The sequence below is a fragment of the Dryobates pubescens genome, chromosome 9 (assembly GCF_014839835.1).
Source record: "Dryobates pubescens isolate bDryPub1 chromosome 9, bDryPub1.pri, whole genome shotgun sequence".
NCBI classification, from domain to species: Eukaryota; Metazoa; Chordata; class Aves; order Piciformes; family Picidae; genus Dryobates; species Dryobates pubescens.
The window spans coordinates 11,221,642-11,234,623 of record NC_071620.1 but is presented as its reverse complement, the minus strand read 5'-3'; the positions used below and the strand labels follow the sequence as shown (position 1 = coordinate 11,234,623).

General features: G+C 42.1%; 1 protein-coding gene across 1 annotated transcript; it reads left to right on the top strand.

Annotated features, from left to right (window-relative positions):
• Positions 1–928: 928 nt before the first annotated feature.
• GALR1 (galanin receptor 1) lies at positions 929–12,556 on the top strand. Its single transcript, XM_009902701.2, has 5 exons — positions 929–933; positions 1,051–1,111; positions 1,272–2,432; positions 9,077–9,142; positions 12,239–12,556. Exons 1-5 carry the CDS (start codon positions 929–931, stop codon positions 12,554–12,556), a joined length of 1,611 nt encoding a protein of 536 aa, XP_009901003.2.
• Positions 12,557–12,982: the final 426 nt, after the last annotated feature.

Below are 12,982 nucleotides of genomic sequence, written 5' to 3'. Positions count from 1 at the left end.
ATCCCTTACAGAAGTGGAGACCAGTAGGTCTGCATGGTAATCAAACATGTCAACCAAATGATAAAGTATGTCTATTAGGGGGAAAATCAACCCAACCCACAAGTCTTGCAGTAATTTTTATTTATTTTTGCTTAATATGTTTTTATCTTCTAAATTGAATTATAACAGACATAGATAACAGTTCGATCCAAATAAAAGTTTCTCAGATCTATAGAAACCGAATTGTGCTCTCCCATTATCTGTTCCTTTGGACAGAATGGACCAGACCATACATAAGTTTAATTAAAACTTTGATCTGCAAAAGTCAGTAGCTCTGCAGCCAGATGATGCGCAGCTGTTGAGATGTGTGAGCATAAGTAGCAAAAGGAAAGGTAGAAAACCCGCGCAAAACTGCTGACTGCAAAATAAGCAAAGGCTTCATTGCCATCAAGAACACATGCGAGCAGCGCTACCTGTGGTCCTGCTCCACAGGGAAACGGCTGAGAGCAGCACTGAGCCCCTGCGTTAGCAGGACGGTCTTTGCAAACGCCGTGTCACGCCCAGCCTGCACTCTCACCGCTGTGCTCTGTGTCACAAAGGGGCTTTTAACCACTAGAAGGCAAGGTCCCTAGAGGAGAGAAATAAAACACAACATAAGCAGCTGTCACTCACTGACTGGCAATATGAAAAGCGGTGTTTGAGAGCACTGAGGTAGATCTGTTCCATTCATGAGCTCTGTGTTCTGCACGAGTATTTACTTGAACTCGCATCCATGTGGTGGAGGAAGTTTTATATTTCATACAATCCTGAGAAGACTGACTTGTGGAACGACTGACTTTCCAGGGGCTCTCATATCGTCGCTTTCAGGCACTGCCTGCGGCTGCCCTCACCAGGGAGCTGCTCCTGCAGCCACGACGGACAAGCACTGGCTTGGCCATTTCAGCGTGAGATGCGGTCAGATTGGCTTGTCCTTTAGTTTTGTCTTTTTGTGGCGGGGGAATGATTAACAACGTCTGCCACCTTTCGTCCTGTGACCTACTGCATATTACTGCATGATTAATGAAAACCCAGGAACGAAGGGAAAATACTGAGTATAGTTCGGACTAACTCCCGCTGCCGGCTGCCTGTTGCTGTGGGTGCAGGCAGGAGCTTCATCTTCCGTCTTTCTAAGAGAGTTTCATTTTAATCCAGCTGGATCTCCCAGCACCGTTGGAAGACGCGACTTCTTGAGCCTCCCTGGGAGTGACGGCAAAAACCAGAAAGAAGTTTTCGGAGGTGGGGACTGAGGCCAGGGTCGGCCGGCTCCGTTCCGTACCCTGTCCGAGGATCGTCAGGCCGAGGGCGAAATAGACGAGGAGAATAAAAGAAGGGGGGAAATCTCCCACTACTCGTTTCCCAGAGGGGAGCTCCGTCTAGCGGAGAAGCAGCAGTTGCCAGCGTGGGAAGACGCGGAGGCTCCGCCGTTCCGCGGGTCGGACCCGGGCGCAGAGTGGGGTGCGCGGCCGGAGCACCTCCCCCGGTGGCGAGGGCGCCGGGCCCCGCGGCCAGGCGGGCGGAGCGCGCTGCTTGCTAAGGGCAGCTGGGGCTGCCGCGCAGCCTCCGCGCCCGCCCGCGCAGGCTGCGCCCCCGCTAGCTGCAGGGCACTGTGCGGCGGTACCGTCCCCCACCCCCGCGCCCGTCTCTGCCGCCCTTGCCTCACCGCTGTGCGGGGCAGCAGCAGCTCCGTTTTCTGCCCGCAGAAACTTTGGCAGACAGCAAAACGAAGGATGGAGACGGCGGTTTTCAACCTGTCCCGGGCTGGGACAGAGCTGCCGCGCGGGGACTTCAACCTCTCCAGGCTGCCGGACGCGGAGGGAAAGCCTCTCTTTGGCATCGGCATCGAGAACTTCATCACCTTGGTCATCTTTGGCCTGATCTTCACCCTGGGGGTGCTGGGCAACTCTCTGGTGATCACAGTGCTGGCGAGGAGCAAGCCAGGCAAGCGCCGCAGCACCACTAACATCTTCATCCTCAACCTGAGCATTGCTGACCTGGCCTACCTGCTCTTCTGCATCCCCTTCCAGTCCACGGTCTACGTGCTCCCGACCTGGGTGCTGGGTGCCTTCATCTGCAAGTTTATCCACTACTTCTTCACCGTCTCCATGCTGGTGAGCATCTTCACACTCTCGGCCATGTCTGTGGACCGCTACGTGGCCATCGTGCACTCCCGACGCTCCTCAGCCTTGCGCATTTCCCGCAATGCGCTGCTGGGTGTAGGGCTCATCTGGGCATTGTCCTTCGCCATGGCCTCACCTGTAGCTCACCACCAGCACCTCTTCCACCGCGAGGCCAGCAACCAGACCTTTTGCTGGGAACACTGGCCCAACCCACGCCACAAGAAGGTCTATGTGGTTTGCACGTTTGTCTTCGGATATCTACTCCCACTGCTACTAATCTCCTTCTGCTATGCCAAGGTGGGGCAAAGCAGGTGGTGGTAAAGGATATGTAAAACGGGGGGTGGGGTGGGACGGGACAGTGGTGACAGATGTCCATGAGCTGTGTTGCAATCCCTGGGCACGTGAAGAAACATGACAGGTCAGGAGGCAATGTGGCAGGGGTGAGTTTGTGGTGCAAAGGGAGAGGGCAGGTTTTATAGCTGAGGGAACTCGGGACATGTGTGTGTGTGTTTGTGTGTAACACAGTTTGGGACAAGGATTGCATGGGGCAGAGAGGGTGGATGTTCTGGTAATAATTGGGGTTCCTCTGCCACATCTTGTTTGTGAAGTGCTAAGAAGCATCAGTGCTTTGCTGCTTTCTCTGTCAACATAACTGCCTCATTTTCTTGCAGCGCTGTATGAGGAGTTTATCTCAAAGTCTGACACCACAACAAGTTATTTGGGCTGTGTTATTTGGGCTGCATTCTTTAAAATGCAGCACACTTAGAAATGACTCAAATTCCCCAGTTTGGTCTGGTCCAGTTAGCATGTTAAGAGCAAGAGATTCATTATGCTGCCTGGTCCTTGTGAGCCTTGTCTGCCAGGGTTGAAGTGGATGGGAAATGTGTCTCTGACTTCAGTCAGGGTAGGTGGTGCTAGGGAGCAGTGGATCTCGTCAGGAAATAAGTAGTAAGGATGCCTGAATAACTGTATTTAAAGACTTTTGTGCTCAGGCAAACTGTCATAGTTTCCTGTGAATGTTAATTGCAGCCTTCAGCGCAGGGTCCACTGCTTGCTGCTGGACAGGATCTGGAGCACTGTGTGCTGCCTGCTGAGTTAGGCAGAAATCCTCCCGTTTATGTGCCAGGATTTCTCCTTACACAGTAATTTACATTTGAGGGGATAGGTCTGCTCTTGCAAATAAGGACTTCTTAATTGTACAGAGGTCAGTTCTTTAATTGCCAAGTTCAATAGGTGCAATTTAAGTGTTTAATTTGAACGACTAGTTTTATGTTCTGTTCAGTTATACATGTATTACATCAGCTTAACTGTGATGTGCAAATTAAGGCTAGAACAGCATCCAACTCTGCTAAAGCAAAGTTACATTTTTAAATTATTGTTTGCAATAAAACAAGGCTGACCTGGCAAATGGAGAAGATATGTTCTCATATGTAAACTGAACTCCGCTTTCCCTGGGTGAATACACTGGTATTTCGTCTGCAGTAGTGAATATGACAGAACTGTGAAAAGGGGGAAACTTGCTATAGCCATAGATTATCAGAGTGTAGATTAATTCCCCTCCCCCCCCCCAAAAAAAAGCACCCAAACCCACCAAAAACAACCACCCTCCCAAAATAAGAACAAACGAAAAACCAACACCCCACCCCCCCCCACCCCGAACAACCCCTAAATAAAACTACAAAAGCCCAAACCAATCAAGCAAACCTGTGTGAGATATGTGCCCAGGACCATTTTGTAAACTGAGGGCTGCTCCAAGTTACAACTACAATCTAGTTCTTAAATTATTGCCAGGCTAGGATCTAACCCTTGCGTGATGATATGTTTTGAGCTTGTATGTACAACTTTTGTGTGCCACGGTGCCAGGCTGGAAGATCCAACCTGAGTTCTAGGAGATGCCTAGGAGATACCTGGTATTCCCACCGGTACAAGTCTATTTGAGGTACCTTGCAGTGCAAAGGCTTATTCCCACCCTCATTGGTATCCACTGGCAAATCTTCAGCTGCAATATTTTGGCACATGGAGCTGAGTGAGGGAGAGGGATTTGTCAAAGCCATTGCTACTTCTACAGGTCTCAAGCAAGGTGGTCAATGTGCTCTTACGTTGAAGTTTCTAAAGGACTATGAAGTGCAGCGAGTATTTTGGTTTCTGAATGCACACAGGGCTAGAGGATTATTGCTGAGCAATAGCCTCAGAAGTATTATAAAACTAACCACATTTGTTTCTTACGGACTTCACTGGCTTTCATCAACTGTGGATCTGCTAAATAGTGCACTCTTCTGATGCAGTAGATTAAGACAAAGGAGACTCATTCTCCATTGGAATATATTGCTTTTTTCCCAGACTCCTTTAAAGCAATTCCGTTTCTTTTATAAGCAAATTACAACTGAACTTTCAGTTTTGAAAGTTTGATATTTTAGGCACTCTAATACAGAGCTGTCTTTATCCTTCTCACTCTCAAATTATGTTGAGGGAGACTTGTATTTTCCCTGGTGTATACCAATACTGTTACAACCTACGGAAGTTCTGAAATAGTGTGGGTATTTGAAAACAGCATCCTCCCACAGAATCAGAACTGGAGATCTCATGTAATGTGTTCTTAAGGCAGAGATTTATGAGATTGTGCTCTGTGTCCTATGTGTTCAGCTGCCCATTTCTCTTCCACGAATAACTCTGGTTCAGCTTCAACCAACTTCAATAGAGGAGTGAAAATATCAGAAGGAATGATATTTCCCTAGTTTTGTGAAAAAAGAAGTCAATAAAGAAGGCAGAGAGTCTCCATATCCTTTGTCTTTTAAGGAGAGTCTGTTTGCACTCAGCTGTTTAACATCAGACCAGCTATAAGGAGAAGAGGTCTCATGTAGCATGTACTCATGAAGGAGACACAACTTACAGGGAATGCATAGTCAAGAAATCACAAATCTGCAGGAAACCAGCTATTGTTGGCTCACAGATCTACTCTTAAAATGACCTCACTACAGAGGAGCAGTGATTATGTAGATATTAGTTCAGTTACAGTGCTGCATACTTGCTTTTCATGTTACTTGCTGCATCTTTCTGATACTGGCTGCAGGTGTTTTGTAGCACTGCTGTAATGTTTACTCACTGCTGTGCTCTTAAAGGGCAAAGTAATAAATTAGTCCAAATGAGCTTCTTGCAATCGACAACTGCTGTGGTAGCATAGTTTGACAACTGAGTTGCCTTTGCTTTTGAGTACCCAATTATGATGCCTCCTTTAAACAAACCTTTATGTTGGACACCAAAAATCATTAGCAAGCTTTTCCTTTTATAGATGTATAATGTTAACGGCTTTTTAAAATGAAATATTTCTTGCCTGAAGAATGTTTCCATTGTTATCTATCATTCTGAACATTCTGAATTCGTGAAAGTCAAGTATGATTTATAGACATGTTTAAAAGTATGCCATAAAAAGTAGAAACCTCAACATAAAATACAAGCTTATATGGTTCTTGGCTTAAGACATTACATCTAAATTTTGCTGAGCAGTGAGGGAAAATGTTATTAAACTAAAACAAAAAGATAACCTAAAGAGTATGACACATTAGTGACACACTATTAAACCAAAGAGGGTGAAGGATAGGTTGTGACAATAGAAGTAGCAGTGTTACTTTAAAAAATGTATTGCAGGCAGAGGCATTTGAATTGAAATCAGGTTCATACTATAAAAGATGGTTCAGAATGTATTGCTCACATTATGGCTCTGTTAAACAAGCAGTTCATTCTTACTAGAAAATGACCTTGGGCAGGCTATCCTGCTGTGTGATTTTTAGTGGTGGATAGTGGAGGTCTAATCAGTGGAATGGTTATACACAGCCAGACAAAAAATATGCTGTGCAACAGTGTAGAATTAAAATTTTGTTTGGTAGACTTATGTGTGGGTGCAGAAAGTTTAAGCCATTTTTCCCCTTGGCTCTCAAACCATCTCGAATGTAGCTTTTGAAACAGATGCAGGGTGGGTGGGGGCGGTGAAGAAAACCAAACAGAAATGTATAGTCTGCAGACAAAATCCATGGCCTCTGTGTGCCATTGGTGGTAGTTGTGATAATGCACTCTGGACCAGACTGGAACTTCTTGTGTACTTCTGTGATGTTCCCAGTCTCCTTACACCCTCTTTCACTACAGCATAGTTTTCTTCCTGCAGCACCCCATCCTCATTTTGACAAAACAGATGAGGTCTTGGGTGACAGGTTGGACTTGATGATCTTTGAGGTCTCTTCCAACCTTATTGATTCTATGATTCCGTGATTCCTTGAGAACCAAGTAAGATGTCTGATCAACAGGTACATGGAAACCAGAACTATAAAAGTTTTGTGTAAAGAGTTAATTTTTCCTCAGAGCTGAATTTTTTTTAAAAAGATAACACTTTATGAGAACAGGCTGTGACCTAATTTTTAGCAGGGTGGGTATTCCATTGCATGAGGTAAAAATGCACACGCAAATCTATTAGTTTTAAAAGACTTTAGATACATAACCTCAGACTAATTAAGGGGCATATATTGAATTATTATTTATTCAGGCAAAGTGACTGTGGGTGTCAGAGACTGTGGGTATCATTGGCCCAGAGAACACTTGATTTGCACAGGGCAGTGAGGAGAAGTGTCTTTGATTTGCCTTGTAGTGTTTGTGCATAAACATGGCTCTTCATATTCCTCCATAGCATTCTCTGAGTGCTGTTCCACTGCTGTTGACAGTTAATAAAACTCTACCTTTTTCTCTTGCTGCTGGTTTGCATACTATCTAGTATGCTGCTGTGTAGACCCAGCACAATTTCACTGCAGAGACTTTTATATGAAATACATATATAATCTGAAAGAGGAATTTGAGAGGGATTCGTTGGAAGATTATAATCTAAAAGAGAGGAATTTGAGAGGGATTCATTGGAAGATTATAATCTAAACCTTCAAATCCCTCTCAAACTTTAATTTATTTTTTTCTGACTTAATATTTTAGTGTACTGCATCCTTCTCCCGGGAGAGATGAAATGCAAAAAATGTGCTAAAAACTTCAGTTCTGATTTCTGTTCAGAGCTTAGTTTTGAACTGTGAGGGGAAAGGGCAGTATATAACAGTCTCTGGGTGGAAGGTGATTTTCAAAGCAGCAGTAGAAACAAGCCATCACTGTAGGTTTTGTGAAGGGGCCACAACAGGTGAAGCAGCAGTGATGGGAAATGAACTTCACTGTATTTCTCCCACGCTTTCTTTTTTATTTTGCCTTTTTTTCCCACCCATGGACTAAGTAATTCAGCTGTTCTACATGGTGACATCAGACAGATAAGGAATGTGTAAACCAGAGGGCCATCAAAAGATTCTTCTGCTGGACTTCAAGGGGCATTCAGTCCTTTCCTTCTGGTCTGCTTCATCCTGGATAAAAAAGAAGGTCCAAAACATTGCCTCCTGTGAGAAAACTTGTTTATTTTCGTTTGGCTTTTCCTGAGCCCGGGTTAGCCTTGGTAACAGCCTGGATAGTGGTTCAGAACAAGGAGTACATGAAGGTCTGAGTCTTTTATGTACAAACATGCTAATGCACAGGTAAACACTTTCAATGTTAAGTGGTTACAAGTAATTATTATTTTTATCATTGTAGTTCCCTGGTAGCTAGGAGCAGATACGTTGAAAGTGGAATCACTGATGAGCTACAGTTATTCACAAATACCATCTTCTTTCTTTTAATTCATTATGTGTGTTTCTAAGAATCCAGTGCCAGAGTGGGATCAAGTAAAAGGGTTAGGTCTAGAGGTCTTCTAGTTTGGTGTCTGTCCTGGTAGTGGTTAGCTGTGTGTCTTAAAGCAGAAAAAACATCCCTGGATAATATAAGAGAATTTGAATTTCTATGCTTTTCCACAGCCCAAGAAGTCTCCTTATAAGCCTTAAAATGTATTGTTACATTCCTTAAAACCCCCTTTTTTTCTAATTCTGGATGATCTCACCTACTAATTCCAGATGATCTTACCTATGGGAACATTCTCAGTGTATTTTAGAGCTATGTAAAGTGAAACCTAACATCATCACCAGCCAACTGTGCTCTAACCTCTGACACCCTCTAAAAATTCCCTCTTGCTATTTCTAATTAAACCCTAGAGTTTAACTGAGCATCATTTTTGTTGGTGGTGGTTTGGTTTGTTTTTTAATTCTGTATGTTTTACAAATTGTTAAACATACTCAGCTGAACACCAGATTCCACTCCTCCTGTGCCTACATCATATGAATCTATTAGCTTCAGTTAATAATGACTGCAGACAGAAGCATGCCCCTCTCTGCATTCGCTATCCAACATCTTGTGTGTAAACAATTGTGTGAAAATGTGGATGATGAGCCTTTTTGAGACATTGAAAAGAATTAATTGTGAAGGGTATGTGGCCAACTATCACCAAAGTGTTAGCAAAGGTCATGCCTCATGTGAGATACATTTTAGTTTAAATTACTTTTGAAGGCCTAAGCTTCATTCAAAGATCAAATAGCACCAGTATCCTGATTATATTAACGAAACATCTAGCTGAAGAAAGCAAATTATGCAGGTGACTCAGAAAAACTCTGACTCAAAACATACACTTTTTATGTTACATGCAGTAAAGGTCATTCTAAATTAACAAGCAGTGACATTTTTATGGAAGAAGAATGGTTGCTAATTCTAAGTGCCTAATAGGTTTCCACTTGTTGTCTTGGTCATTTGTAATATGTATTTGTTATGGAATGTGTCTGCATTTTTGTATGAGCATGCAGTTGTGGTCTGCTTCATATTCGTTAAATCACATGGGTACCGATATGTAATTCCTTTGGATTTTATATTGTTCACTTCTGGAAAGCATAAAATGGATCAGCAATGTCTGTAAGCAACTCCTGCAGCACTGGAGAGCACAAGCTAAAACACACGGGATTCAGTTTTAGGATGTGATGAAATACAAGATGCAAATTAATCTTTTTCAGGTTCTTAATCATTTGCATAAGAAGTTGAGAAACATGTCAAAGAAGTCAGAAGCATCCAAGAAAAAGGTAGATTACTTTGGTTACAAGTATCTTATTTGGTTTTATTTTAGTTTTATGGTTAAGCTAATTTGTTTTTACATTTCTTATTGCCAAAAATGTAATGGAAAAAGGGAATGAAGTATTTAATGACTTGTTTGGGGTCTTTCTGAACTGAACAGGATTGGAACTTTTATTTTTTCTTCATCTGAACTTTCCACTGCAGTGCACCTAAGATCTTCATATTTTGAACTTCAAAGCATCTGAAATTTACACACAGAGAAACGACCTGTCTTTAATATTTAATGGTTTTTTTGTGTGTGTGTGTGTTTGTTTTGGTTTGTTTTTTTTCCTCACAGGTATTTTTTCCTAATATGTAAAATTTTATTTATTTATTAAGCTAGCTGATTCAAAAAACATTTAAATATTGCATTTTTCAGTTAATATAATATGGTTCTTATTTTAGGGCAGAGTTGACCATGGTATTTATTTGGCTAACTTCTCAGTTTATGAATGTGGAGTCAGAAAAACCCCTTAGGCTATAGCTCTTCATTTGATCTGATCACTATTACCATATGGGCACGCAGACTGTCTGCAGTGTAAATGAGACATACATGGGCTCAACAGGGAATAAATAATCTGCCATTCATGCACTCTCTATTTTCTGTAGTTGATTTTAATTCCTAGAATTTAAACAAAAATTGTCCTGATTCTGTAAAAAACTTACATACTTCTGCACTTAATATCTTCATGGTCAGAGTTAAGATATTCTGTATGTTGCCATCTCTACTCTCATCTAAATTATTCTCAATCTGGAAATATCTGTCCATATCCTCTAAAAATTAACTTTATTATTTTTTCCTTTTTTAATTGCAAGTTAAAGTCAGATGTGGTTAAGAAGTAGCTTTCATAGCTTCAGGGAAAAGCATTACAAATATGCTCAAGACTGCTTACACATATAAGAGCTCAGTAACATAAGGAGGGGGAAAAAAGGCAGCCCACGACTTTTTTTCACCTTAGAAAATGTGTTTCTCTGCCTTAAGGCCTAACTCATGTTTTTCAAAGCAACTTTGTTTTCTCTTAGTGTTACTGAGGTTGCAAGGCGTAGTGATGATTTTGAAAAGGTAATCTCTGAAGTTAGGCTTAGGAGGACTAATAGGATAAACCAAATGATGTGAGGGTTCCTAATGCAAAATTCCTTATCCTGCGGATACCAAATAACAGAATCACAGAATTTTAAGGGCTGGAATGGACCTTGAGAGATCATCGAGTCTAACACACTTGCCAAAGTAGAACCACCTAGGGCAGGCCACGCAGGAACCCATCCAGGCGGGTTTTGAAAGTCTCCAGAGAAGGAGACTCCATAACCTCTCTGGGCAGCCTGCTCCAGTGCTCCGTCAGCCTTAGAATAAAAAAGTGTCTCTCTGTGTTGAGGTAGAACCTGCTGTGTTCTGGCTTGTATCTGTTGTTCCTTGTCCTGTCACTGGGCACCACTGAAAATAACCTAGTCAGCCTCTGCTTTCCAGGGTATCTCTACAGGCTGTTGAAAATCAGTGTTTTTTCTCTGGTGTATTTTGGGTTTTTTTTAAATTTTAAGCAAACTGAAATATTATGCCTCTTTTGAAACAATTGTTCATGTGATACCCAGACAATCTGTTTTCAGTTGCAATATTTACACATTGAAGGCCTCATAAAAGAGCTGCTCTTAATTTATACTTCCCTCTTACCATGTATTATACTGGTGAGACCTGAACGAGATAATACTTGTGTGGCTGTTAGTGGCAACTGACTTAAATCCCATAGGGCTAAGTGGAGGAGCAGCAGTAGAGGATATTAAAAAAATACTATATTTACTACAAATATAATGTCCTTTGGTTTCTGTTGTGAGATTTTGCTAACCAACAGTTGTATCTGTCATAAGTTAATTTAACCTGTTGCTGCAGAAATTTAACTCTTTTTTTTTTTCTGCAAGTCATGTTATGATAGGGCAGGTCAGTCTGAATTGCTACTGAGTGTTGATCAGTTCAAGAAGTGTAGACTAAGGTCCATAGACTAGTAGAAAGTCTAGAAGTTCTCTGTGCTGCAGTATTCAGCATCAGCAGCCTGTGGCCTCTGGGTTAGTTTTGCCTGTGAAGAGCCTTAAGTATTAATAGAGTGTTAATATAGTAATGATAATGGGAGAGTGATTTAGTTGAAAGAGGTATTTATTAACAGAGTAGATATTAATTAGCTGAACTACTGCAAAGCACTAACTGCTGTTTCTGAAGTAAGTGAGGGATAAAGAAAACACAGTCAAAATCCACCTTCAGCACCTGAAAGGTCTGCACTGAAAGATACTGCAGCTCTCTGCTCTCTGGATGGATCTACTGAACTTGATGGCCCTTCCTCTCATTACTAATGAAAGTGGAGTCAGGAGGCAGTACTGAGGTTGTTTTGTGTTTCATTTTTCTAAATTAAGTGTTTGGTGGTAAGCTTTGATTTCCACATTTTTTTTGACGATACACAATCACCAGAAATTTCAAGCTCATTACTGTTCTCTTCTTATCCCTAGTTGTATCCCAGAACGTTGCTGTATGACTTCCCCGGGGAAGTTTTATGTTTAAAGGAGAGACTTTAAAAAACAACCAAACCTGTTCCTTTTGTAGATGCTTGACCAAAGTGTTTGTCTGGCTGTTCTAAGCTCTTCCACAAACTGTCTTCATGTACAATAGATCTCTCTTGGAATTTTGTTCAACAGTTGTTGTGCACTGTACCAAAATATAGACCATTAGAGCTGGACGAAATTTCCCGAAGGCCCATGTTATCCTCATTTTACATCCACCTCAGAAAAGGCTAGTCTCTTGGGTGGGGAATCAGGAGCATCACTCTTTAACCTTTGAGCAAGGTTACACATTTGTCTTTTATGGTGGCATTTTCACGGCTAAGGTTCTCCTTGCAGTAATTCGCTATGCAAAATAAATCCCGCGCAGGTAATGGAGTAAGATCAGTCATAAATATTCCAAATTGTGTTCTCTCTCGGTCTACCTTCCACACACACCCCCCCAAAAGAAAGTGGTTATGAAGCAAATTTAAAGCTGATTCTTTAAGTGCTCATCAGCCATCTGTGTTTTCCTTTCCCTGTCCCAGACAGCACAGACTGTGTTGGTGGTGGTGGTGGTTTTCGGCATCTCCTGGCTGCCGCATCACGTGATTCATCTCTGGGCTGAATTTGGAGTTTTCCCACTGACTCAAGCCTCCTTTCTCTTCAGAGTAACTGCACACTGCCTGGCTTACAGCAATTCTTCAGTGAACCCGATTATATATGCATTTCTCTCTGAAAATTTTAGGAAGGCCTACAAACAAGTCTTCAAATGCCAGATAGGTAACGAGTCACCTCTGAATGATGCAAAGGAAAACAAAAGTCGGATAGATACACCACCGTCTACCAACTGTACACACGTGTGAACTTTGGAAAGTCCTGTATGGTGGCTCTTCATTTGTGTGAACCAAACATCTAGAAAACAAAGCACAACGAGCTTTATCCTGGGTTTATCTTGGTAAAGCTAATTGGTATTTTGTGTACTGAGGTTGTGTTTATAGCATAAGTTTGTGAAACTGGCATGAAAGACAACTGGGCTAATCCTTTGCCTCTTAGGTAGCTTTGTCAAATGAAGCTCTTGGACCTTGGAAATGTGCTTGAGAAAAAAAAATGTTGGAGATGATATGTCTGCATTCTTACTCATTAAGCATACAGTGTGCAAACATGCAAGTATACCAGAAGGAAATGTTGGTGTGAACAAGTAACTTTCTGTTGTCTCACTCCACTGAAGTGAAGAAACAGCTAAATTTTCTGTCCTGCAGATAATAAATGCTGTAGTATGATGATTTCAG